Below are 27,312 nucleotides of genomic sequence, written 5' to 3' on the forward strand. Positions count from 1 at the left end.
CCACTGCTTCCACTAAACAGTATCATCTCCAGACAGAGGAGCAGCTTCAGCGACAGACTGCTGTCACTGTCCTGCTCCACTGACAGACTGAGGAGATTGTTCCTCCCCCACAATATGCAAGTCTTCAATTCCACCCGGGGGGTAAACGTTAACATTATTCAAAGTTATTGTCTGTCTGTATACCTGCATTGTTATCACTCTTTAATATTTTCTTTATCAGTATGCTGCTGCTGGAGTATGTGAATTTCCCCTTGGGATTAATAAAGTATCTATCTATTTATTATAGATATGCAGTTACACTTTCAAAATCTCCCAGAGTTTCTCTCTCTGGTTTTTCAAAAGCCATACAGAAGAGTTGATATTTTTTAAAAATGTATTTCAGTTTCTGTCCAAGTTCAATGAAGTTCAGGTCTGGAGAGGCCATTCCAAAACCTCCATATTGTGTTTTCTGAAGTACGTTTCCTGATATTCTCCTGCAGGATTTACTGATTTTTAGTTGAATCCATTCTTCCCTGTACTCGCACAATGCTTCCTGAACCTCTAACTGCCAGACGACTACAAAGCATAATAAGATACACCCACATACTTAACAGGTAGCAAGGTGTTTTCTTCAAACACAGCTTTTTCTCCACGAATCTTTCTTGTGGTTGTAATCAAAAGAGTTTCATTTTAACCTCCTCTGCCTATGGTATTTGTTCTAAAAGGCCACCAGTCTTTTGAAGATACTGCTTTTGTGGCGACAATGCAGTTAAGGTTTACCTCTGATGGTTCTTCCATGTATCGCTCCACAGTGGAGCAGTGCACCACCAGTCCTTCTTCTGCTAAACTTACCTGCAGGTCTGTTGCAGTCATATGGGGGTTTTGCTTTGCTTTCATGCACACTATGCGAGCAGTTCCAATTGTTAATTTTCTTGGTCTTCCAGATCTTGTCTTACATTTCCACAGCTGCTCTTAACTGCCATTTATTTACAACATTTCAGACTGTGGGAATTGCTATCTGGAAGTGCTTTGGTATCGTTTTGATGCCTTCCCCTGGTTTGTAGGCATCAACTAGTTTAATTGTCAGATCCTCACCCAGTTGCTCAGTTGTTGAATGTTTTACAATGCTTGAAGGCTGAAATGAATTTATTAGGCTGTGGAATTATCAGCTGCCAGATGACAACTCTCGATTACACTATGCCAGACTAGACATACAACATAAGTTCTCACACCTTAATTCTGAAAGGGTGCCTGAACTTTTGCAAATGCCGTTTTTTGTTTTTTTTTTAAAGTTTATTGCCAGAGTTGGACGTAATTCTCAAATATCATCAAAATATGCAAATTGTCCATGGGTGTACATTCTTTTTATAGAATTGTATATTCACCTAACATCCATATATTGGAACAATTTGTAAATAGTATACACTTCAAGGGGTGTTTGGGGGGAAGACAGCCTATCTATGAAGAAGTAATGTCAAATTGTTTTATTACATATACCAGATGTTGCTTGTAATTTTTGGCAACTCTCCAACTGGCAACTGTCTCCCGTCTGCCATTGCTGAAAAAACATCCCAAAAAGCTGTCCCTCACAGTCATCACGACAATGCTTCACCAGATCACAGCTTGTATGTGACAGTAGAAACATTGCAAGAATGCAACCTCAAACTGTTGCCCCACCTGCCTTATTTGTAAGATTTCACACCTTCAGATCTTTCTCTTTCCTGAGATGAAGAAAGAGCTGTTTTGTTGCCATGCTATCACTGATGAGGTAGTGGTATGACTCACAAGAAGTTACATTTTTTTCTAAGAGTACCAAGAGGCTGTAACACTGGTGGGAGAAGTGTGTTCACCTTCAGGGAGACTACATGGAAAAATCCTAAAACGGCATTCTGCTGTGCAACTTCCTTCTCACATAGGCTCACCTTCCATCAGACACCCCTTATATTACATAGGTGCTGCTTTTTACAGGTCCACTAACCACAGTGAATTCTAGAGGTACAATATGTGTACAAAAAACGTAGGTGACTCTTGTAGAGTGACTCATGTCTCAATATTGCTCCCAAAGTAGCCCATTTAATTTCAGATATAGGTCCAAGAAAAATCCTATTGTTTAGGATACCATCAGAATTGGTGAAAATCATTGTAGTGTACAGTTCAAGTAACTGACGAGATTTGAAAGGATTCAAAAACTTGTATCAATTTAATTTGCTTTAATTTACATACAAAAAAAGTTGCACAAATTTTGTACACTATAATAAGATAGTCAAATGTCTGTTAGTCCTCAGTTCATTAAAATGATCTTCTTCCAGGCCATAGCTTTTCTGCATTTGTACAACAGTCCGTTTTGCAGTGATATGCAGTAAGCAGTGGCACTGCTACAAAGAACCATTTCCTCCACTGCTTCTGGGGCCTCCAGTCCTTATATTATGCCAGATCTTGACAAAGGGCTCTCTCCTCTTCCAGATTAACTCATGTCCGTAGTGGATGTACCAACTGTGAGGGGAAAAAAAGTCAATTAAAAAAGGAAAATGGGCCTTTAAATTAGGTGCCAGATGAAGACCATCATACTTGGTACATTAAGTCATTCCTGACTTGGATTTTCATCTTACTGGGCCACTAAGGATCACCTGTTTTCTTCATTTTAAGCCACTGCACTGTTCATCTGTCAGCATCCTTTTGTTGTTTAAAATTTTTTGGCAAACAGGTGCAGGTTATTACCCAGTATTACTCCTAATTAATAATTCTAACAACCCTAAAATGTTGCCAGTCCTTTCTGCTGAAAAGTATGCTCATAACATAAATCTGTCACTACAATATCATTTAGTTGTGGATGATATAAACTCTATGGCATACAGAGCTTGATTTCCATTACAAATGTTGATTAGCACTCAAGCTGCAAATTCCTATTTAGTCTTATTAGGCCAGAAGACTTTCTGAAATCTTTTTGCAAGATCACTTAGTAGCCATTTTAGAAACACGTTGTGCAGAATATGAACAAGACCTATCCTAAGCGGCTGTTTTTATCCAATAACCAAAATAAAAAGGAATACCAGATTTAGACAGTGGTGTTGTCATTATGCATTCTTTGTTTCTTTATGATAGATGAGGTGTGATAGACATTCAATAATTTTCTATATTGGGAAACAGGTTTTTATTATCTTCTTGTTTTTTCTTCTCTATAATGGATCTCAGACTTGCTCAAAATGCTTTTTTGGTCTACATTTCAAAGCTGTAATGCCTACACCATACTGTCGATCCCCACACAAAAACAATGATCAACAAAGTGTGTGTCTTTTTGAAATGTCATTTTATATATATATCTTTTAATATTGCTTGGCTTTAATTTCATTGCAACTCTTCTAACCAATGAACATTTCATCTATAAAAGCTTCAATTCAGTGTTATCGAACTTTTAGTTACTGTAATTTGGATGTGGCCATCAAGTGGGGCATAGTACTGCTAGACTTACATGCCAAACAAAGCTCCACCCAGATGTGCAGCATGGTCAAAAAACCTCCACCCTAGAAACAATCCAACTGAATCCAAAGCGATAATTGCCTTTACTGCCTGAAACAAAAAGAACAATGACATTTTTAACTTTAGACAAAGAGAAAAAAAAAATCGTTCTGGCACATTAAAAAACTGGAGACTCCTGACCATCACAACTATATGAGCTTTTTGAACATCTCTTTAAAAAAAAACATGAGTACTATTGTGTCGTAAACACCCCCTAGATTGGGTAGAGTCACCATTCTACTGCTAAGGCTTTCCATAACACTTTGGTGTGTTTCTCTGGGAATTTATGCCCACTCAGTGAAAAGAGCATTTATGAGGTCAGCGACTGTTGTTAAACATGAAGATCTGGCTCACAGTCAGTGTTCTAAATCACCATAAAGGTGCTCAATAGGGCAGAGGCCAAAGCATTTTACAGGTCACTCATTTTACTCCATACCAAACTCATCAACCCCATGTCTTTATAGACCTGGCATTGTGAACTACGGCACAGTCATACTGGAACAGAAAGGGGCCCTCCCCAAACTACTGTATTTCAACAAAGGTGGAAGTGCACAATTGTCTAAATGTGCTGGAGCATTAATTGTACACTTCACTGGAATCAAGGGGTATAACTCAAACCTTAAACAATAGCCTCAGACCACTATCCCTCTTTCACCAAACATTTCAGAAGGAACTATATAGTCTAGAAGGTGACATTCTACTGGCATCCACCAAACTCTGATTCATCCATCAGACTGCCAGATATTGAAGGGGGATTCATCACTCCAGAAAACACCACTCCAATGATTCACATTGTGCATTGTGTGCAGCTGCTTGGCCATGGAAACCCACTTTATCAAGCTCCTTACACACAGTTCTTGTGCTGATGTTGCTTCCAGAGGCAGTTTGGAACTCTGTTGTGTGTAAAGCAACAGAAGATGAGAAATATTGTCAGACTTCGGCAGTGCCATTCTGCGAGTTTGTGTGGTCTACCACTTTGTGTTCCGTCTCCGTGTTTGCAGGGGAAGGTCTAGCAAAACAGAAATTTGAATAATGATGTGTCCTTCAGTATGACCCATTCTACTACCAAGGTTTGTCAATGAAGATTGCACGGCTATGTGCTTAATTTTATTTCCTCCTAACAACTGGTGTGGATGAAACACCTGACCTCCATAATTTGGAGGGGTGTCCCTATACTTTTGGCCATATAGTGCAGGTGCAATAAGCTATTTAAAGAGATTGTGTAGTTCTACGAATATATTTGGAACTTGGGTGATTTTCTAATGGATATAACACATGCAACAGATAGGAAAAACATACTGTAGCAATAAAACATCATTATAGAATTATTTGCATCGTCTTTTTTTTAGAAATTGCTGGTATAGCATAATAAAAAACTCCAAAAGCAAAGTAAATAGCATCCTTTATTCAAGCAATAAGCTTCTTTGTTTAAACATACTTCCTTCAGAATCACTGTGTATGGACAGATGGATTGTAGGATATAGACAAATCCTCTAATACACACTTCCACGTTCTCCTACATTGCCATGTTCAAAAACCTTTCTTGCATACCCACAAGTTACAAAATGAGTAAATAAATCCAAAGGCCTAAGTAACGCTTAATCACGAAAAAATACCTGCTATTATGTAATCCTCCACCCTTGTTCCTACAATCCCCAATCACTATATCCAGAATACTATCCACAATACAAGGATGGTAATGCAGCTAAAAGCAATGTAAAACACAAGACAACTTACGCTTCCAGCAGAGAATGTGAACATAGGAAGAAAGATGATAGCCAATTTTGCTTCTGGTATCTTTGTGCAGACTGCAGCCAAAATGGTCATAATAGCACCTGACTGTGAAGAGAGTCAAAAAGAGAAGAGTTAAGGTCTATTCACTGTGAGCACTTTCAAGTTCTGTAAGTGTTAAGTAATCAGAGGTTCCATGCAGATTACAAAATGCTGCATATAACGGAACAAAAAAGTACAAAAAAAATTTAAACAACCCTTTAAAAAATGCAAATGGAACTTTAAAAAGTACAACATATAAGTTAAAACTTACTGCTCCAAGGGAAGGGCCAAATCTTCCAGTGACAGTTTTACACACATAACTCACAAACGTAGATATAACTCCTGCAAAAAAAAAAAAACAAAAGAAAGGGAAAAATCAGATAGCATCTTTTTGTAAATTATTTTTATATAATAACATTTTTTAAAGATGTCACACTGGCTCCATGTAGCACAGTCACAAATAAAGCAAAAGGTAAACATCATTTGTATGAGAAAACTTAAGTATGCCATCTTATGCCTGTCTTAATGGTACAGACTAGACTTCATACAGCTATTACTGACTGGCTCACACTTAAAAATACCTCACGAAAATGACAAGAGATGGTGGAGTTCATCCTATTCTTTGAAGTAGTAGAAAACAAAAGAATAAAGATACATGCAGACTGTGATGGTCAATAAGGAAGGCACTAACCTTTGCTCATATCTCACTACCATAACACACAATTGCTTGTGCATCCCTTCTGCCTTGGTAAACTTTATAGATTTATCCTACAGGCAAGTCAATAACTAGATTTTAAACTTCCTTCCTCAGAAATTTTGGGGCACAAGTACTTCAACCATCTGCTGAATACAGTAAAGACTTACCATATCAATCTTATTTATGTTTGCACAAATCTTTTATTTCGAGTGTCACAAACTGTGTGATTTAATCCTATTCTCCATATTATATGCCCCAATAAACAGTTTTATGCTCTACACCCAAGTATAATATCAACCATCATAAACATACTTCACTTCTGCCTTTTCTATTTGCTTTCCTAAACTTGAATTCTTTGTATGGAGGTAGAATTATTCCCATTAACTAAAACTAATACAAAATATGTCATTAACAAAAAAAAAAAATATATTTTGTTAACTAAAACTAAAATAAAAATGAAAAACTGCCTGAAAAATAGAACTAAAAATGAAAACAAAACTAGTTTTTGTAATATAAAATTTTGATTTTCATACTAGTCTGTGCAAAATATACATGTGAGCATGTAGTTCCCGGTATATCTGTTATATGTTAATTAATATCACACAGTTGTAAATTTGGTTTGGAACCAACATTAACCTATGTGTATGTGCAAGAATCTCATGCTGCTGGTGTCTGAATGTGTGGATTTCATTGTTTTTTTCATCCATCACACAGCCTTCTATTCAATGAGTGAGAGCAAACACCAGGTAAGCCTCATCACTTGTCAATGACTTATTCTGTGGATTTTACGGCCTATAATTGACCATCACTCACAAACGCCCTGCTCTATAGGGAATGGCAGACAACTTTCACTAAACAGATTAAAAGTCACTTGAATTAAAAAAATATTATATGATACTTTGGAAAATACAGCTAAATATTCTGAAAATAAGAGACAAGGAGGATTTTTCAAGTTTGAATACCATCCCCATGCTTTAGATTCAACCAGCATTTAGATTGGAAAAAATGCTACCTTTATATGCCAAAGAAGGTAGGAATTTCAGCCATTTAATCCTACTTCCTACAGAAACTGCTCGTTTATTGACATTACATGTATAGTCAAAGATTAAGCAGATGAGTAGTGTGCCATCAATGTTATCAGCCGAGTATTGGTGTTTTAATATGAGCAGTGTGGTGTCACAGAGCGCATTCCTGTACACTAACATTATGACCTACTCTATGTGAAATGCTTCATTTATAGAAAATGGATGGACTGCAATAATCTTAATATATTTAGAATCCACAATGTTGCAAAGTTTTTTACAGTGGCTCTGTGGTCTAGCAAATGAATTGCCATTGAATGGTTGATGTCTGTCCAGGGTATGGCTATAAAACTGATAATGAAATCCACTCTTGTACGATTCATTTTCAGTTCAATTCAATTCAATCCTTTATTGTCATGTGTACAAGTACTGTAAATCCTGTAGAATCTGCACAGGGTTGTGGGGGACATCCGGGCTTTATTCAGTCTCCTTAGGAAGTAGAGGCATTGTTGGGCTTTCTTGACTACTGCTGCAGTGTGACTTGACCATTTATGGTCATCAGTGAGGGTGACTCCAAGGAACCTAAAGCTGCCGACCTGCTCCACAGCCTCACCTCCGATGTACAGTTGTGCTTAAAAGTTTGTGAACCCTTTAGAATTTTCTATATTTATGCATAAATATGACCTAAAACATCATCAGATTTTCACTCAAGTCCTAAAAGTAGATAAAGAGAAACCAGTTAAACAAATGAGACAAAAATATTATACTTGGTCATTTATTTATTAAGGAAAATGATCGAATATTACATATTTGTGAGTGGCAAAAGTATGTGAACCTTTGCTTTCAGTATCTGGTGTGACCCCCCTTTGCAGCAATAACTGCAACTAAACGTTTCCAGTAACTGTTGATCAGTCCTGCACACTGGCTTGGAGGAATTTTAGCCCATTCCTCCGTACAGAACAGCTTCAACTCTGAGATGTTGGTGGGTTTCCTCACATTAACTGCTCGCTTCAGGTCCTTCCACAACATTTCGATTGGATTAAGGTCAGGACTTTGACTTGGCCATTCCAAAACATTAACTTTATTCTTCTTTAACCATTGTTTGGTAGAACGACTTGTGTGCTTAGGGTCGTTGTCTTGCTGCATGACCCACCTTCTCTTGAGATTCAGTTCATGGCCAGATGTCCTGACATTTTCCTTTAGAATTCTCTGATATAATTCAGAATTCATTGTTCCATCAATGAAGGCAAGCCGTCCTGGCCCAGATGCAGCAAAACAGGCCCAAACCATGATACTACCACCACCATGTTTCACAGATGGGATAAGGTTCTTATGCTGGAATTAAGTGTTTTCCTTTCTCCAAACATAACGCTTTTCATTTAAACCAAAAAGTTCTATTTTGGTCTCATCCATCCACAAAACATTCTTCCAATAGCCTTCTGGTTTGTCCACGTGATCTTTAGCAAACTGCAGACGAGCAGCAATGTTTTATTTGGAGAGCAGTGGCTTTCTCCTTGCAACCCTGCCATACACACCATTGTTGTTCAATGTTCTCCTGATGGTGGACTCATGAACATGAACATTAACTAATGTGAGAGAGGCCTTCAGTTACTTAGAAGTTACCCTGGGGTCTTTTGTGACCTCGCCGACTATTACACGCCTTGCTCTTGGAGTGATCTTTGTTGGTCGACCACTCCTGGGGATGGTAACAATGGTCTTGAATTTCCTCAGTTTGTACACAATCAGTCTGACTGTGGATTGGTGGAGTCCAAACTCTTTAGAGATGGTTTTGTAACAGTTTCCAGCCTGATGAGCATCAACAACTCTTTTTCTGAGGTCCTCAGAAATCTCCTTTGTTCGTGCCATGATACACTTCCACAAACATGTGTTGTGAAGAGCAGACTTTGATAGATCCCTGTTCTTTAAATAACAAAGGGTGCCCACTCACACCTGATTGTCATCCCATTGATTGAAAACACCTGACTCTAATTTCACCTTCAAACTAACTGGTAATCCTAGAGGTTCACATATTTTTGCCACTCACAAATATGTAATATTCGATCATTATCCTCAATAAATAAATGACCAAGTATAATATTTTTGTCTCATTTGTTTAACTCGTTTCTCTTTATCTACTTTTAGGACTTGAGTGAAAATCTGATGATGTTTTAGGTCATATTTATGCATAAATATAGAAAATTCTAAAGGGTTCACAAACTTTCAAGCACAACTGTAGATGGGGCTGTGCTCTGTTGCCTGTTTGCGGAAATCCACAATCATCTCCTTAGTTTTGCTAATGTTGTGGGTGAGGTTGTTGTCTTGACACCATTCTGCCAGGAGTCTGACCTCCTCCCTGTAGGCCGTCTCATCGTCCTTGCTGATCAGACCTATTACAGTGGTATCGTCCGCAAACTTGAGGATGGTGTTAGAACTGTACTTAGAGCTACGCAGTCATGGGTGTAGAGAGAGTAAAGCAAGGGGCTCAGCACGGTGCCCTGCGGGGTGCCAGTGTTGATGGTGATGATGGAGGAGGTTTTTCCACCAATACGCACTTGCTGAGGTCTGCCGGTGAGGAAGTCCAGTACCCAGTTGCACAGAGAAGAGCTAAGCCCCAGATCCAGGAGTTTAGCAATGAGCTGGGATGGAATGACAGTGTTAAATGCAGAGCTGTAGTCCACAAACAGCAGCATGGCATAACAGTTCTTGTTCTCCAGATGAGACAGGGTGGTGTGAAGTGTTATGGATTTGGCATCCTCAGCGGACCTGTTGCAACGGTAGGCAAACCGGAGGGGGTCCAGACTGTCAGGGATGATGTCCTTGATGTGTTCTAGCACCAGCCTCTCAAAGCACTTCATGGCTATGGGAGTAAGTGCTACTGGGTGGTAATAATTAGGGCAGACTACTTTATTTTTTTTTTTGGGACATAGATGATGGCTGTGTCCTCGAAGCAGGTGGGGACAGATGAAACTCTCAGAGATTTGTTAAAAATATCTGTAAAGACAGCAGCTAGCTGGTCACAACATGTTTTTAAAACGCGACCTGTGACTCCATCTGGGCCAGGTGCTTTGCGGATGCTGAGTCGGGAAAAAGTCTTCCTCAAGTCATCCTCAGAGAGCTTCAGGATGGAGTCTTGCGGTGTTGTGGGGGGGTCACACAGGCCTGTCTGTGTTAGCGAGCTCGAAGCAAGCGAAAAACACATTCAACTCATCCGGGAGAAGCCGTCTGGCTGGAAAGCCGAATCTGGCATGCAGGCAGTGAGCCATGTTTCTGTGAGGCAGAAAATACAACAGTCACGCAGATCTCGCTGAAAACGAAGTCTACCACGGAGATCGTCTAGTTTGTTGTCCAGAGACTGGGCATTGGCCTGGAAAAGGCTCTTATATTGCTATTATATTGTCTCTTACATTGTTAAATAATTGTTGATATTGTTTAATAGCTGGATAATAGAAGAGTATCATTAAGCATTCTAAATTGCTAAAATCTGTTTATTCCTACATGTGTAAATAAATTACTTCCTCATAGTTTAGGCTCATAGGGAGTGTCCCAGGTATTGCATGTTGCTTATTAAGTGAATGATCTGAGATGTTGCTATAACAGATGTTCCGTATTTAAAGTACATGGTGTGCTTGTAGAAATGCAGTATCCATATTACTAACCGAGAATGCTAAACCGGATGGACGCAGGGACATCCGGCCATGGGCCGTAGCCGCAAAAAGACGTACTGCGCAGGCGCCCCAAGAAATGAGGCGCCGCGAGAGGCGGCCGCGACCACAGAAAAAAGGAGTGAGCACAGAAAAAAGGAGTCAAAGAAATGAGGCGCCGCGACCACAGAAAAAAGGAGTCAGCACAGAAAAAAGGGGTCAAACGCAGGCGACGCACACAGCGCCGCACGAAACCCATTGCACACGAAACTAGCACACAAAAAAAAAGAAGCCGCTCGCGCCCACCTGCAAGCACCCACCCCCCCTACAAGCACCGGACGGGACACACACAAAGAGGACGATTCAACAAGCCCCTGGCACACAAACACACCCAAAGCCCCATTTCTAAAGGAACCGTCCATATTAAACATACGTCATCTCAACACCTTCACACTATGCAGCATAGGTGGATCTCCTTACAATAAACCACTATTAACCGTTCAACTGCAGATCCTCCTTATTACTTATCCATATTTCGCACGCTGAGGAACAAACAAGTCATGAATACACGCTCACAGGTACAAAACAATTCGGCTCGGATAACGGGACCAAACACACGAACCCGCATGAAACAACAAAATACACGGCGGCGCATACAACGCGCTTCTGAAACTCCGGGAGAAAAAATGTCTCAGCTCCAAAAACGCAAAGCTCAACTAACCCCGTTACAGAGACGTGCCCAAATGGACAGACACAATGAACGTAGACGCATACAGCGCGCGTCTCAAAGTACTGCATTGAAACAGGCACGAGTTCAAACCGAAAGACCTCGCGTCTCAGACATACAAAAACGGGAGCGAAGAGACAGCATAAATGAACGCAGACGTCTACAACGCGCATATGAACTGCCAGAAAACAAGCAAGCAAGGCTCCAAAAACAGAAAGCTCAACTGACCGACATACAAAAACGGACAAGGCTCGATACAAACAATGCACGACGTAGACTGAAACGGACTTTTCGCACAGCACAGGCGAATCGATTACACCTCCAAAATAGCGCGTCCCAAAACTGGACATGCAACAACGCGCCTCTCAAACGCCACAAGCAAAACCTGCCCGTCGCGGACATCAACGCCAGACACCTGCTAAACGCTTGCGCCACTTGGCTGACAACGTGTTCAATAATGAGTGCACTATTGAGGAAAATTCATTGGGATTAATGAATGTCATTTGCAATCATTGTCATTCACTTAACTTCCCTGAAGAAACAACTGGCAATACAAATAATGAATTTACACGTTGTTGTCAAAAGGGTCAGATTAGACTGCCTCCTTTACATTCATATCCTGAATATCTACAGAAGCTTCTAACTAACGATGTGCCTGAAAGTAAAAACTTTATGAACTGCATTAGATCCTACAATAGTTCATTTGCTTTTGCATCTACCGGAGTACATATCAGGCCACCAAAAGGCAATGGCCCATACTGCTTTCGCATATGTGGACAAATATGACATCCGTCTTGCGAAACTGTTAATTATTGATGAATGTACAATGGCATCCAGTCACTTACTCAACACCATTGATAAACTTCTATAAACGTTGATGAATAATAATATTCCCTTTGGAGGAAAAGTACTTTTATTAGGAGGTGATTTTAGACAATGCTTGGCTATTGTTCCACATGCCATGCGCTCAGCTATTGTTCAGTCCACCTTAAAATACGCAGACAATTGGCATTGCTTTCAAACAATACAGTTAGTACAAAACATGCGATGTCCAGATCCAGAATATAACAATTGGCTATTACAACTGGGAAATGGTACACTCACCAATACAGATGGACTTCACCCAGATATTATTACAATTCCCCAATCCTTTATCTGCGACGACTTAGTTACAGAGATATTTGGAACAGCAATCTCATTGGACCAAATACCCCTTTTAACACAACGCACTATATTATGTCCAAAAAATATTAATGTTGATCACATTAATAACCAGGTCATTTCATTACTTCCTGGAGAGGCACGGCTCTTTCTAAGCTCTGACAAAGTTGACTCTGATGACGACAATGAACATCTGAATTTCCCCTTAGAATATTTGAACACTATTAACCCGGCCGGATTACCACAACACAATCTTAGCCTTAAAAACGGAACAATAATCATGCTATTAAGAAATCTTAACACTAAACAGGGTTTATGCAATGGCACACGTTTAGTCGTCAACACCATGCCACACAATCTTATTCAAGCAACAGTTCTTACAGGATCACATGCTAACAATACTGTTCTCATTCCTAGAATTGACCTTACGAGTTCTGACCTAGAATTACCTTTTACATTGAAACGCCGACAGTTCCCCATTAAACCTGCATTTGCCATGAGTATCAACAAATCACAAGGACAAACCATGGACAAGGTTAGCATCTACCTCTCTGAGCCCGTTTTTGGACATGGACAACTTTATGTTGCCTTCTCACGTGTTCGACGTTCATCTGACGTTAAAGTTAAAGTTATAAATGCTCCATGCCAAGGAAGACTCATTCAAGGACAGGACACCATCTTTACTACTAATGTTTTGTACAAAGAAATATTCCAATAAACCATTACTCTGTGCCAAACACTGTATTTTTTGCTTTCTATATGCATCATCCACACCTCCACACTATTCTATATCTCATTCATACATCTCACTCTTTGTCATGCCCCAACGCCAGGGGTTGGCGAGCGAAGCGAGCAGGGGGCGGAGCCCCCTAGTATACATGGATAAACTATACTTGTTAATTGTTGAAAAACTTAAACTAATAAAAACAAAAAAGAATGAAAAACTAAACTTTGAAAATGGCAAAAACTTAAACAGAAAACTAAAAAAATGGTGAAAAACTAAAAAACAAAAAAGTAAAATCAAAAACTAAATACAGAGTAAAACTAAAAAAGATCATAAAACTAGAACAACACTGTATGTAGGCCTCCGTAAAATCGAGCATATTTAAATCAAAACAATGCCTAAATAAAGTCACTGGCATTATAAATTTAGGGGTTTTTTATCATTTGTTTTCCATAAAATAAATACTCTGATATTCTTAAAAAGTTTCAATATACTTTGAAATCTCCCTATATATGTATATTAAAATTGCCACAAATAATATTGTTTGAAGGACAATACATTTATATAGGTCCCACAGTTTAATTTTATAAGTTGCTATACACCTACACAACTGCTTAGAAAAGGAAACCTAAAGATAAAAAGTACAGCTTTTCGCACATATAAATGTATGGACTTTATAAAGGTACATTTCAGCTCTAATGGTCCTCACCTGCTGACAGATACACAGCCATAAACTGTTCCTGTCCCAGCAGAGATACAATAGAAGAGGAGAAACTCCACAATACATACATGTTTGCTGCCATATGAGTAAGGGAGAAGTGGCTGAAGGTGGAGAAGATCATAGGAAGACATGAAGCCTCTGTAAAAAAAGAAAATAAACATTATCTAATCTCAAATTTCATACAAACCCATCAATAAGTTGGAAGAAATTATTGCCTTTAAAAATACAGTATTACTTAGTTGAACAGTATTTGTTTTATTATCATTTACCCAACTTTAAAAAAAGTTTGGCAAATATAATTCATTATAAACACAGGTTTCCAGAAATTAATGTGCATTTTCACAGGTCTGTCAAACTTTGCTTTATGAACTTATTGTAATTTCTAGCCATGCTGAACAGAAATTTTGGCAGAATAGCGATAAGCTTCTCTTTGGCAGAGTGAGTAGGATGTTTAATTAGGGAAATTAATAACTATTATGATTTCACATATGAAATGCAATGCATATTAACATCAAAAGAAAAAATGGAAGCATGTTGAATATACAAAGATTCGAGTGCTTGTTTAAAATGTACCTATACGTGTGAGTGTCTATAAAAGACTGGTGCAGGTTACTGTCCTCTTTCATGAATGTGCAAAACTGTTTAACTGAAGCATATGAATATAATTCATGAAATGAAAAACCATACCTTACACTTCTAGCTAGCTTTGTTCACCCCAACACACACTGAATGTTTACAAACAGTAAGGATGACACTTAAAACCCTGCTTTATTATTGTTTTTTTTCTGGGACAATATAAGCAGAGGGAAGGATTAAAGGAGCACATTAAAATATAGAAAACAATTATTGTTTTGAATTCAAGTGTCCGCAAGAATCTGTAAAGTGTTAGTGTTGGAGTATGAGTAATGGCAAACCTTACCCTTTGAGGTAGTGTATAGTAGTACAGTGGAACCTCGGTTCACGAATGTCTCGGAACACGTACAAATCAGTTTACGACCAAAAAGTTTGACGAACTTTTACATCTGTTCACGACCACACACTCGGTATACGAACAAGCCAGTTTCCCTTTTGGTTTGTACTTGTTCAGTCTCTCCCTGTGCATTTCCTGTGCAGCGAGCGAGCGAGCAAGAGAGAGAGACACACACACACAGGCGTGCGAGAGAGAGACACACACACACACACAGGCGCACGAGAGAGAGACACACACACACAGGCGCACGAGAGAGAGAGACACACACACGAGAGAGAGGGCTGGACGCTTAAGGTAGGAAGGCAGTTAAAGAATGCACTGGGCTTGTTTTTGTTTTCACTTCTGTTTACAGCGATCGGTTCTTGCTTGCATTGTTGCAATGTTACTTTTCTTGGTGGTTTATTAAATTACAGATTTTTCAAATGTTCATTTTTTTTTCCCTGTGCTTAAAACTCATTTAAAAAAAGTGGTTTTAGCGAGCAGTTCGTAGAGCTATAGCGCAAACTATTGCAGTGTTAGTTTTCTCTGTTGTTCAAGGTTTTTTCAGTGTTATTCAATGTTTTTACATTTAGTTTACTATTACGCTGTGCATTCTATGGTATAATTAACTATATTTGTGCTTAGAAAATATATATAAAAAAATAAAATATATATAAATATATATTTACATATAGTAAATATATATATATATATATTTACATACAGTTCGTACAGTCTGGAATGGATTAATTGTATTTACATACAATCCTATGGGGGAAATTACTTTGGTTCCACTGTAGATGGTTTTGCAGATCCTAGTTTCCTTAGCATTTAATATGAGTTATGACTGAAAATTAAAGGGAAGTGCATTTAGAACTGAAGCCAGGCAGCACTTCTTTACTCAGAGAATTGTGAGAATCAGTAAACAAATTACTGAGACATATAGCTGAAGAAGAAACCTTGACAATCTTTAAAAATACTTGGAAGAGATATTCAGACAACATAGCTTTCAGCTAAACAAACAAGCCTGATGGACTGAATGGTATCATCTCATTTGTCAAATTTCGTATGCTCTTATGTATGATAACTTATATAGAGAAAGCCAAGAAATTACAATGTAAATAGCTTTCCTCAATAAAATTAAACTGAGGCTACTTTTATTACAAAGTTTGTAGAAATAATTTACTAAGGGTAAAAAGCTTGTTTAACTACCACTAAGTTTATAGATTAGACACTGATGAGTTGATTGTCTCCTATAATTATGAGAAAGTCTCCTTGGGGCAGCCTGTATTCGAAATGGAGAAAGGTGCTTTTTGTCATTGGAGGTAAGGGCTATCCATTTCACTGCCAACATCCATCCATCCATTTTCCAACCCGCTGAATCCAAACACAGGGTCACGGGGGTCTGCTGGAGCCAATCCCAGCCAACACAGGGCACAAGGCAGGAAACAATCCTGGGCAGGGTGCCAACCCACCGCAGGACACACACAAACACAACCACACACCAAGCACACACTAGGGCCAATTTAGAATCGCCAATCCACCTAACCTACATGTCTTTGGACTGTGGGAGGAAACCGGAGTGCCCGGAGGAAACCCACGCAGACACGGGGAGAACATGCAAACTCCACGCAGGGAGGACCTGGGAAGCGAACCCAGGTCCCCCAACTGCGAGGCAGCAGCGCTACCCACTGCGCCACCGTGCCACCCGCCACTGCCAACAGAAGTTATCCAAATAAAAACAGGAATAGGTTGTTCATGTAAATGGGTGTATCAAGGAATTTGAAACACTCAAATATAAAATGTCAGTTATTGCACTGACCACCATTAAATAATCTCAAATCATTAATATGAAATTCCATAGATATTATTTTGCTAACAAAAAAATAATCAGTAAGCATGTCTAAGGTTACTCAAAGTACTGAGCAAAAAGATTTATGCAAAATTTGGAACCCTGCTGAGTAAGTATGATTGCTCAAGTCCAGGAATGTCTGAATTGAGGACAAAGCTTTAAATATGTTACTAATGAAGGTAGTTTGTATCCCTTGTTGGATCAAATTCTGGTTACATTTTTGAGATGACAGAGGTTATGATCTAAAATTTAGTACCATATACACTCATGGATAAGCTAACCATTGAATTTTTAACCAAAATACCATGAAAAATGCATCATCCATGTATATTATGAATATGAACATTTAAAATTCAATAATTTATGGAAAACATAATTTTTAAAGTAATGAGTAACCTAACACAATACTTATTTTTATTGCAGTAAAAATACAGTACCCGTGTTACTTATAGAAAACTGGTATGCATTACTGTGTTACTATGGAAACTTACAAAAAAAAAATACCGGAGTTACTTATTTCATCCAAGCAGGGCTGGTGCCACCATTAAGGTGAATTAGGCATTCACCTAGGGCAGGGGTCTGCAACCTTCACTATGAAAAGAGCCATTTTGCCCCCTCTTCCTCCAAAGAAAAATAGTCTGGAGCCGCAAAACATAACACAGCTGATAAACTTTTAAAAGTTTTAATCTTTTTTAAGATTTTACATGTTACAACCACGGAATACAACAAACAGAAGTGCAGTGTGCATGTGTAGGGCTACTTTGAAATAAATTAAACTGAACTATGCAGGCCTATTTGGGTCCTTCCTATACCTGTGTAAAATTAAAATAAAAACTAGCCCACTTTAATATAAATAAAACATTTAGCTGTAGCTTAGCAGCTTTAAAAAAGTAAACATAAAATTCCATTTCAGTGTGCTGAATCAACTGAAGCACCTGAACATACAAAAAAACCTACATCAGCTCCGGGTCCGAAATGAATGTGTTTTGTTTTTCTGAAAAATAATAGCTTATTAAATGCTATTGTTGTCACCTGTTTAAAGTGACTTCTGTTTCTGAAGTTCGCTGCTGATCATCTCTATGTCGGGGCTGTACAATGTGACTTTGACCTTCACACAGGACTGCAGGCTCTCATGTGTGAGGCGGGAGCGATATTTGGACTTTATGAAGTTCATGCTTGAGAAAACTTGCTCACTTAAGTATGTTGAGCCAAAGATGGACAGGACTCCAAATGCATATTTTTTCATGTTCATATACGTTTCGGGAATGGCACTCCATGTGTCGAAAACAAATTTGTCGGGTTTGGGGAGGTTTTAAATATCACTCCATTTGTGCTCTTTAGCGAGAGTAGCCTTCTGACAGGTGACTTCTTCAAGATCTGCTGTCAGGCATTTGAACTTGGACACCCATTAATCTTTATCTGCTATGTCGTCCAGTTAAATTTCTAGATCGGGCTTACTTACTCCTGTGAATGCGGATGTGTTCAGCAGGGATGGGTCGACGTCCAAGGGTGTGACAGGGAAGGAGAGAGTGTTTTTTTCCTTTCTGAACTCACTGAATCTTTCTCCAAATGCTGCTTGCATTTTCTGAACAATTTCCCGTTTGTTTTTAAAGTCGGAGAATAGATGCTCTGATATTTTTATGAACGATTCTTTCATGTATTCTCCGTCTGTGAACGGCTTACCCCTCCTTACGATCTCTTGAGCTGCCACAAAACTAGCGGCTGTAGTTGACTGTGTAGAAGTGATCCACTTTTTGAAAGTATGTTTGCTCTGTTCAGCTTTCCGTTGCAGTTCCGAAATTGCTCTCTTTCGCTTATCTTTTCGCTTATTTTCAGTGAATGCTGAGAGCTTGTTTTGAAAATGTCTTTCAACGTTACATTTTTTGTTGTTCGATAATTTATCGCCACATATTAAGCACACCGGTAAGCCAGCGTCGTTGGCGGTGAAGGCAAATGCTTCTGTCCACGCAGAATTAAACTCTCTAAATTAGATGTTAAAATGTATAACAGTAGTAGTAGTAGTAAATAAACATATATATATATATATATATATATATATATATAAAAATACAAGTTAAATTAAGAAATTGCCATCATTCATTTTCATGGTTTTTATTTTTTTGTCAAGGCCAAAGGGAGCCACTACAAGGAGGCTGAAGAGCCGCATGTGGCTCCAGAGCCGCGGGTTGCCGACCCCTGACCTAGGGTGCTGATCATAAGGGGGAGAAAAACCTATCTGCATGGGTTAGCTACCGAATAGTCAGCTTGACCTACGGCACAAAATAACCTAGCAACCTAGTATTGCCTTTTTAAGATGCTGTCTGCTGCTGTGTAACATTGTGCATGCACGCACTCCAGCCATTTGGTGACATCAAATGAGGAAGAAGTAAAGATCTTGCATAGTGATCATCCAAGAAAAAAAAAAAGAATGAAAGCTATGGATACACATTTAATTCTACATGCACTGTGGTATACATTTAATCTACCCAGAGTAGGGTCAGAGGGAGGAAGTGATTATCGCAGCAGCACTGACTGTAAGGCAAGAAGCCAATATGGCATGCCAGTCAACTAGGGACACAATTACACAGACAAGCAGGAAAGAATGTGCTGTGTGCAATTCACTAATGCTGGGCCATAAACTGCGATTTTGGCATAATTTTAAGTGTGATTTGCAGTTGCTAACTGATTTCCTGAGTTGTTCCAAATTTCACATCAGCCATCATTTCACATGCAGTATGAAAGGAGTTATGATCCCTGATTACATCTTACTATTGGGCTATAAAATGATCAGAAGAATTTCTGTGATGTCAGAAATTTCAGTCGGCTGTCTTGTAGTGTGAGCAGTCTCACAACCCGATTTTCACCATAAAATGTAATTGTGCATAAACCAAAGCATACTGTTCATTGAGTATTGCTGGTGTCACACTCATTTTCATTTTTGATTTCAAAAATCTACATAGCTTGTACCAACACACATACAACTAAATGACCAATGACAAACAGTCTAAAGAAACCTGTACTTGAAGAACGAGAAATAAACATAAACATAGGTAAACTACATAGACTACACATCTCTAATTCTCTCTTTAAAGTAGAGAGACAATAGTGTCTGCACACCAACCATCTGTATGTTCACTTATCCCATTTTATTTTCTTTGCACTTTCAGAGCACAGTATGGCAACATGTTGAAATTTTGAGAAACTTGTGGCCATCGTGTTTTTGTTTTGTAAGGGTAAAAGTGCCCGTTGGGGCCATGTACACATATAGTTTTGAGGACCCACATTGGTGCATGTCAAATAACAGAAACCTAAAAATAAATGTATCAGTCTAGTTTTAATCCAGATATTTGCTATAGATATTTTAAAACAGTGTGATCTGGTGCGCATTTACTTCACTGCACATTAATTACCAAATGTATTTATAAAAGACAAGAAAAAGTTATACTGCAGTGCATTACATTTGTGTATGTTATAATATGGAACTCTGTAACATATTTTCTTTTTTTGTAAGTAAGTAATGAGTAATGTAACCAAGTTTCTTTTAAAAGTAATGTTCCCCTGCATTGTTGGCGGTGACTTACTTTAATAATGTAGCAACTTTGCTATGAACTACAGCACATGCAATGGTGCAGCACAGAAACAGGTAGGAAGATGACAGCCCAAGGTGGGTAAACAAAATAGGGCCACCAAGAAGAGTGATGGCAAAGTATAAGCAGCCAAAAAGAACCAATAAATAAAGGCAGGAGGCAGTCTGGAGAGTGATCAGAGAGAAGCAGGAGCATGGTAACAAAAACAAAATGGCAAGTAGTGTCTTTTGGATCAGAGAAAAGGAAAAGAGCGATAAGCAATATTATGAGAGAGTGTATGCACTGTAATAACGCTGTATAATAATGGTCCTTCTAATAAGAACTTAGTAGCACCCAGCACAGCTTGGTAAAGGTGGTCACTAAAGCCAGAACAGTAGGGAAGGCTTCACATACTTTGATACACTATTTCTTTAAAATCAGTTTTGTCCTACACCATCCTTGCGTCTTCTCCCGTTTTGACCATTCCACCCTAATAAACTATTTTTTTGTTCAACTTTCTTTTCCTTTATCCCCAAAGAAATACTCTGTCATACTTTGCAATACTTTGTGTGCAACTGTAGTACTATTACTCAAATCAAGTGTCTATTTCAACAATTTTACCTTTATGTAAAGTATCCTTGCGGCCTTCCATGTTAGCTTCAAAGTCATCTAGTAAGTATCATTTATTACTTGAGTCTTCAGCGTTTTTGCAGTATTTATAAACTTTTCTGATTTCTGTGAACTTTAATCAATATGTAAAACAAGAGAATACAGTCTGGGTCAGTAGCAGTTTACTATGAGCTGGGGATGATACTGTGCTGATCTGGTCTTAGTACACTTTTACAGTAGCAAAACAAATTTTTGGGTTTAGCGCTGTTACAGTGTGTTCCAGAGCTGCGGACTCCGCTGCAGCAGACTGCAACTATGTATAGCTGCAGTGTGCTTCTTGGAATGAGAAAAGAGGAACAAAGTTGCATAATTGCTTAGACCTCCTCATGAGCAGGTTTAACAGACTTAGTATGGTGGGAAATGTTACAAAGTGAATTTCACAGACATAAGACAGACTGTTTATGGACATGAAAATGCACTTATATGACAAAAATATAGAAACCATTTTTTATATTTATATTTGTACTGAAGTATAGCATAATACTGAACCAAACATATTTATCTCAATGCCATAAAAAAGACAAGCAATGCATGTAAATATTTATTTTGCATAAAATATGAAGTAAAAAAAATTAACCATTAACCTTCAGCAGTGCCTAAAGTAGCAACAAATAAATGCCAAAACACTACATTTTTGTCAGCTCTTTGATCCTACTCGCAACACGTTGCAAATTTTACATGATTTGTTAATTGGCTTTCTCTTGCACAATTTGGCTCAAAAACTGATCAGCACATCGTCATCTCATAACAAGCTCAAGTTTTGAGTTTGGTATTTTTCCATCCAGCAGGATTAGCTCTAGACCATCCTCAAGAAACTATAACACACAGAAACACACACACACAGTCAGACATACACCCATCATCGAGATATCTATGTTTTCGGTATCAGGGGACCATAAAATGACGAGATCTGTTGAAAACCGGATTATCTAAATTTTTGAAGAATCTAAAGCTTGTGCTCCACCCCCATAGACGATAGATTATTGTGAAAATAAGATCTTTGTCCAATGCACTAGTTTAAAGAGCATGTAGGAGCAACTTAGCTAGCAAGCATTAACTTTAGTATTTTTTACACAGCACAAACAATGACAGGTTGATGTGGTTTTAAAAAATAAATATCTACTAGAAAATAAAACTAATGCAATATTGCCCTACACCATGGCATCAGAGATTGGCAATGTGTTGCATGCTGATTAACACATGAAAGTATAAATTTCTTTTATACACATGACAATAATGACCCTGTAAACCCATAAAGCTACAGGTGAAGTCAGAAGATTACATACACTTCTGACTTCAACTCAATAATCAGTCAATTATCAAAATGTCATGCGTTAACCATACTAATCATACAACAAATTGTGTGAAGTTGGCATTAAATTCAAGAATAAAAAAAAAAATTTAAAACACTAGAAAATACTCACTAGAAGCAGGATTAGAAGTGAAGTATTTCATCATTCTCCTCTGAAGTGATGGCACCCTCCACAAGCAAAAGACTAGAACGTTGGCAGCAATGATTCCTATGTGAAGATACAAAAAAGAGTGGTACTTTTTCACTCCATTACATTCACAGCAGTGTTTAAACCATTATCAAATATGAAGTTTTTTGTTTTTAATATTTATAGCGCATATAAATGGACATCTCCATGCCATTGTGAGATATAGTGGATTTGAGACTGTACAAATTTACTGAAGCTACAAAAACAAACAAAAAATTCATGTGGCTTTAATTAACTGTACAGAGGTTTGTTCTGAATATCCCCAAGTTTTATATTAGCTCAAATGACACTTCCCACGTAAATAATAAAAGAAGCAAAAAAACAGTCCCTTTTAAGGTACCAAAAATACTTTCATATTATTTTAGTGTTCACAATTCCTCAAAAAAACTGAAGACATGTTGATGTGGAATAACTACTTTATGAAACTAAAAAAGCTTATAGCTCTTTTTGAACAATAGGGCTGCAACTACGATTATTTGGCTGATTAATCATTTAGTTGGACTGTAAAAAATGTTTCATTTGAAAGTAAACACAGAGTGCATGCAATGGAAGTTGTTATATAATAATTTGTATAATAATACATTGAAAATAAATAGTAATATACAGAAATAAAAGAGTTAGTAGCACTTCCAACTCTGGTTCTAACAACAAAATTTTCTTAAACACATAAATAAAACAAATAAATTAACTAAACTTGTAATTTGGCTTATGTATTCAGAATCACACTAAACATTAGATTCAGATGGACCGGTATATGTATTCTAACCTGACCATATGTAAAGTACTATATAACAACCCCCTTAAGTCATATTGTTTGTTTGATATCCTTTTATCATCATTCTTAGCACATTGTGTAGATTTTCTTTTTTTAGTAAATTATTTTTTTATTATTTTGTTTCATTATTACTAGCAAGGCTGCCGAACCTTTAACAGCTTCACAAATCCTTTCCTTGTCTGTGTTATGTTACATCCTCAGCGTGAGCCTCTCCCAGTGTACCAGCAGAGTTTGAGCTCTCATATGTTTTCTGTTTTAACATTTCAGTCTGTTAATAATAAAAATTAACACATAAAGGAGTTCAGTGTGGTTTTATTACCCCTTTATGGCTGATCGCATGAAGCCACACATCGTGTGTCATAATGCAGAAGCTTCTGAGGTTAACAGGATTCAAAGCCAGAGTACAGCAGTACATCGCTGCGGTAAACACCAGTTACAATAGCATAACTTAAAGTCACATGAGATCACATTCGCTTTCTTTCCTCCATCATACTGCTTAATCACCTTCATTTTTGTGTTGAAATCAATTGCCTTTTTTCCTGTAATTGTAAGACAAATGTAACTGAATAGTCAAAATCACTGCAGGTAATAAACTGAGATTGAGATGAATGAGTCAAAGCATACGGAGCTGGCGTGGCGAAATCTGTTGTTTGCCCGTGAAACGTGGCAACGGTCGTAAGATGTATAGGTCATACGTCGACAACTACCTGTACTGGGAAAGCATCATGTAAAAAATATCTGATTACCACAATATTTCACCACAGAAGAATTTGTTGCACCATGGTGACTTTATTAGTTTCTTTTTCTTTCTTTTTTTTTTTGAAAGACTGCAATAATGTTTGAAGTTAATTCAGCACAATAAATATGGTTGTCAAATGTTGGGGAAATGTTTAAACTGTTTTCCTTTTGCAACAAAACAAGTTGTTTAATTTCTGTGAAACTCAGTTCTTCCTTTGTTTATTTTAACTGAAAGTTAAAGTTAAGTTTATTTTAACTGAAAGTACATATCTTTTTGCATCATCATTTGTCATTTTTGGTATCTGGAAACCTTTTACCAATTCAGATTCTTTGACACATTTACTTGCAGCCAATACACTGTCACTGCCTGTGGAATGTCAATTGCTATCAGAAGTGTTGTTAGATTTTTCTGCTTGGACATGGGCTTATGTTTCTTTGCAACCATTTTTTGTAAACACATATGTGGTAATATTACATGTGTTTGCTAAATTATGGCACCACATTACAAACTTGTAGAGTGACTGCATTATATATAAAAAAATTAAAAAAAAAAAAACACCTAAATATGGCAAGCGAACATTTACTAGCTAGGGTACACACAAGTCAAATATTTATTATGCAAATGTTGAGACAGGTAGCATCATGTAGTGACTGAGCTTGACAAACAACAAATATTCAAATACATTCCCGTACTGACATGCTCATATTACAATTTAAGCTTAACCATAAAAAGTACAGTATTTATAAAAGAAGTTCTTCATAAATGTACAATAGGTAATGAAAAATGTAGAAATGCAAAGCATTTACAAATACTAAAAGACTCATTACTGAATAAAAAAATCCACATTCTTTTTAGCAAAAGGGGACAAATATGAACATTTAAAGAGAAAACAGAAACAGTATCACACGCTTTGAGTAAAATGACTAATTTTTTGGCTTTCAGTTGGATACCAAATTTATTATTTTTTTCTATACTTGGCTGAATACTCCTGGTGACTGGAAATTCTGTGTACCCATATTATGTACAATGTTTTAGTATCTCCTTTCATCATGTCTTCATAACAGTGAGGTTTGCAGTGGGTGAGATACAAACAAATTAAAATCTGACAGATGACTCCTGCAGTGGTTTAAAATAGAAGGATGACAGTTGCCATTTTTGATTTTAGAGGTTTTCAGAAAAATACAGCTACTTTGACATGTTTCAGATCTCAGACAGATCTTATGGTTAATTACTATGCTTTTTTTAAAGCATTTCTTGATAACACACATCATGATTTTAAAACACTTTTATTGCTATGTGCCAACCTGCCATTTGTTTGTTAACCTACAAAAATCAAGTTAATTGGATAAAGTGATTTTGAACACTGACACTTCATGAGACTCACTTTCAATCCACATTAAACATTTGCCTAATAATATAGCTTTACCAAACACACAACTAAGATGGAGAATTTCAACTCTACACCCAAAGTACATTTACTAGAGTTTGGATAAGATCACTGAGGCATCCGCCATTCAGAATATGCTAGCTGTCATTGGAAAAACTGTATACTAGCATCAGTGTGTTTTGTGAACTCATGACCACCAAGCAATGCTGGCATAATACCTCAGAATTCATGTAAGTGTTTGAACATTTCAACAGATTAATTCCAATACTTATGGAACTACGTGTGATACAATGTACTAGCTTATTTTGCAACTGATACCACAGATCTTAAGGAAAAATCCTCAAGAAACTGATTTTAATCCTCAACATCATTTATGTCACTCAGTTTAAAGTCATGATTTTGTGTAAGTAGTGCTAAATGAGAAAAGAGGTGGAATGTAAGGTATACATAAAACAGGAATTTTAAATAAAGACTATCTGCCAAGACAATACTACCTATAAAGTGACACCATAAATTTCCCAGTTTTCAAAAAAACTTCAACCAACACTTGTAAAACAGCAGCAGAATTTAATTGTAACAGAGACAATACTTTACACAATGGAGAACCACTGTGCCTATGCTTTTGAAAACTGCCATTGTTTATAGTTGTTTCTGAGTTTATATATTCTTAGAATTTAATACAGGAAGAAAAGGATGTGTAAGTAAACAGATTTTGGACGCTTGGGTTTTATTATCCCCATATGCAAAAAGTTCTTTATAAAACTAATTATGTATAGTATGTATTAATCTATTTATGCAATATTATTTTTGTTTTGTGCCATTTTTGGGTTACACTGTTCTACAGGTTTCTGGGTGAACAGCTGAAGAGATTCCTAAGGAGTTCTATATTAATAACTAGGGGGCTTCATCCCCTGCTCGCTTCACTTGCCAACCCCTTCAAACCACCAGCCAGCGCTATGCGTCGTTGTGAAGAGGGGGGCTGAACGCACCCCATGTAGATGCGGCCGCTCCTCCGAAACCCATCTTGTAACGGTGATACAATGGGAAACAAATAGTTTTTTTTTTTTTTAACTCCTCTTTGCTCAATCAGCTGCTGGATTGCTGTTGCTGCCGTGCTGCAGGATCTACACTTCACTCGCCTACCCCTTTGCCCCCATAAACCCCCCCCTCCCTGTCAGCACTACACACCATAACAAAAAGAGGGGCTAATGTTATCTTCACTCTAATTTTTTGAGACTCTAACCTGCACTGCATGTGTATCATGGGACTTGCTTCCAAAGGTTGTTAGTATGACGTGACTTGTCTGTCTCTCGGGAAGTGAAAGTGTCTCTCAGTCTCTCTTCAAAAGATCACGTCTCGTTGCAGGAAAAAAGTCTTGCATTGTCACAAGATTTTATTTTTTTAGAATATAGAGATGTGAAATGCAGATTGCTTGTTTCCATTTATATGTCAAATTTTGTGTTGTTGGTTTTGTTAAAGTTAGTTGCAATTTGTGTTAAATACTGCGTATTGTTTGTGTTTGCATATATGGATGTACATATAATACATTTTTTGGAAATTTTAAGTGTGAGATTCTATTATCCCTGTGTTTAGGCCTTGTAGGAAAGACAGTTGAAGTGAGCAGTGGAGAGAGATTGCCCAGCATTTGCAAAATAGCTTAAAATAAATTTATTTATAACATTAAGAATCATTTTATTGTTTGGTTAAGTCAGAGAATAGAAATATATATTTTTCTTTTAAAGATGTCTTTTCTTGGTCTGGTGTCAATCCACTGTTGCTACTTTCCCAACATAATGGGACCGATTCCTCTTTTGCTCTTGCAATTCTATACAACCACTAACTTTATTATGCATCCAATTAATGAAATGAACCATTATACTACAGAATCGCTTATCTGTCAACCTTTGATTGTCTG

The 27,312-nt window shown here is 37.6% G+C and overlaps 1 protein-coding gene across 2 annotated transcripts in view; it reads right to left on the bottom strand.

Annotated features, from left to right (window-relative positions):
- The window catches only part of LOC114669508 (presenilins-associated rhomboid-like protein, mitochondrial), a 1,019,231-nt gene that overhangs the window by 966,229 nt on the left and 25,690 nt on the right, over positions 1–27,312 (bottom strand). The window contains exons 5-10 of one of the 2 annotated variants that reach the window (XR_007934129.1): positions 22,422–22,517; positions 13,950–14,099; positions 5,540–5,610; positions 5,233–5,334; positions 3,449–3,546; positions 2,230–2,472 (exon numbers count right to left, since the gene is read on the bottom strand). Coding sequence is in view for 1 of the 2 variants with exons in the window: in XM_051922896.1 (XP_051778856.1) it covers positions 2,355–2,472; positions 3,449–3,546; positions 5,233–5,334; positions 5,540–5,610; positions 13,950–14,099; positions 22,422–22,517 (635 nt within the window). In the remaining variant the exon portion in view is untranslated. Of the gene's footprint in view, positions 1–2,166; positions 2,473–3,448; positions 3,547–5,232; positions 5,335–5,539; positions 5,611–13,949; positions 14,100–22,421; positions 22,518–27,312 lie in introns of those variants that run through there. The other variant, XM_051922896.1, reaches the window with a different exon arrangement.

The sequence above is a fragment of the Erpetoichthys calabaricus genome, chromosome 2 (assembly GCF_900747795.2).
Source record: "Erpetoichthys calabaricus chromosome 2, fErpCal1.3, whole genome shotgun sequence".
In the NCBI taxonomy this organism is placed as follows: domain Eukaryota; kingdom Metazoa; phylum Chordata; class Cladistia; order Polypteriformes; family Polypteridae; genus Erpetoichthys; species Erpetoichthys calabaricus.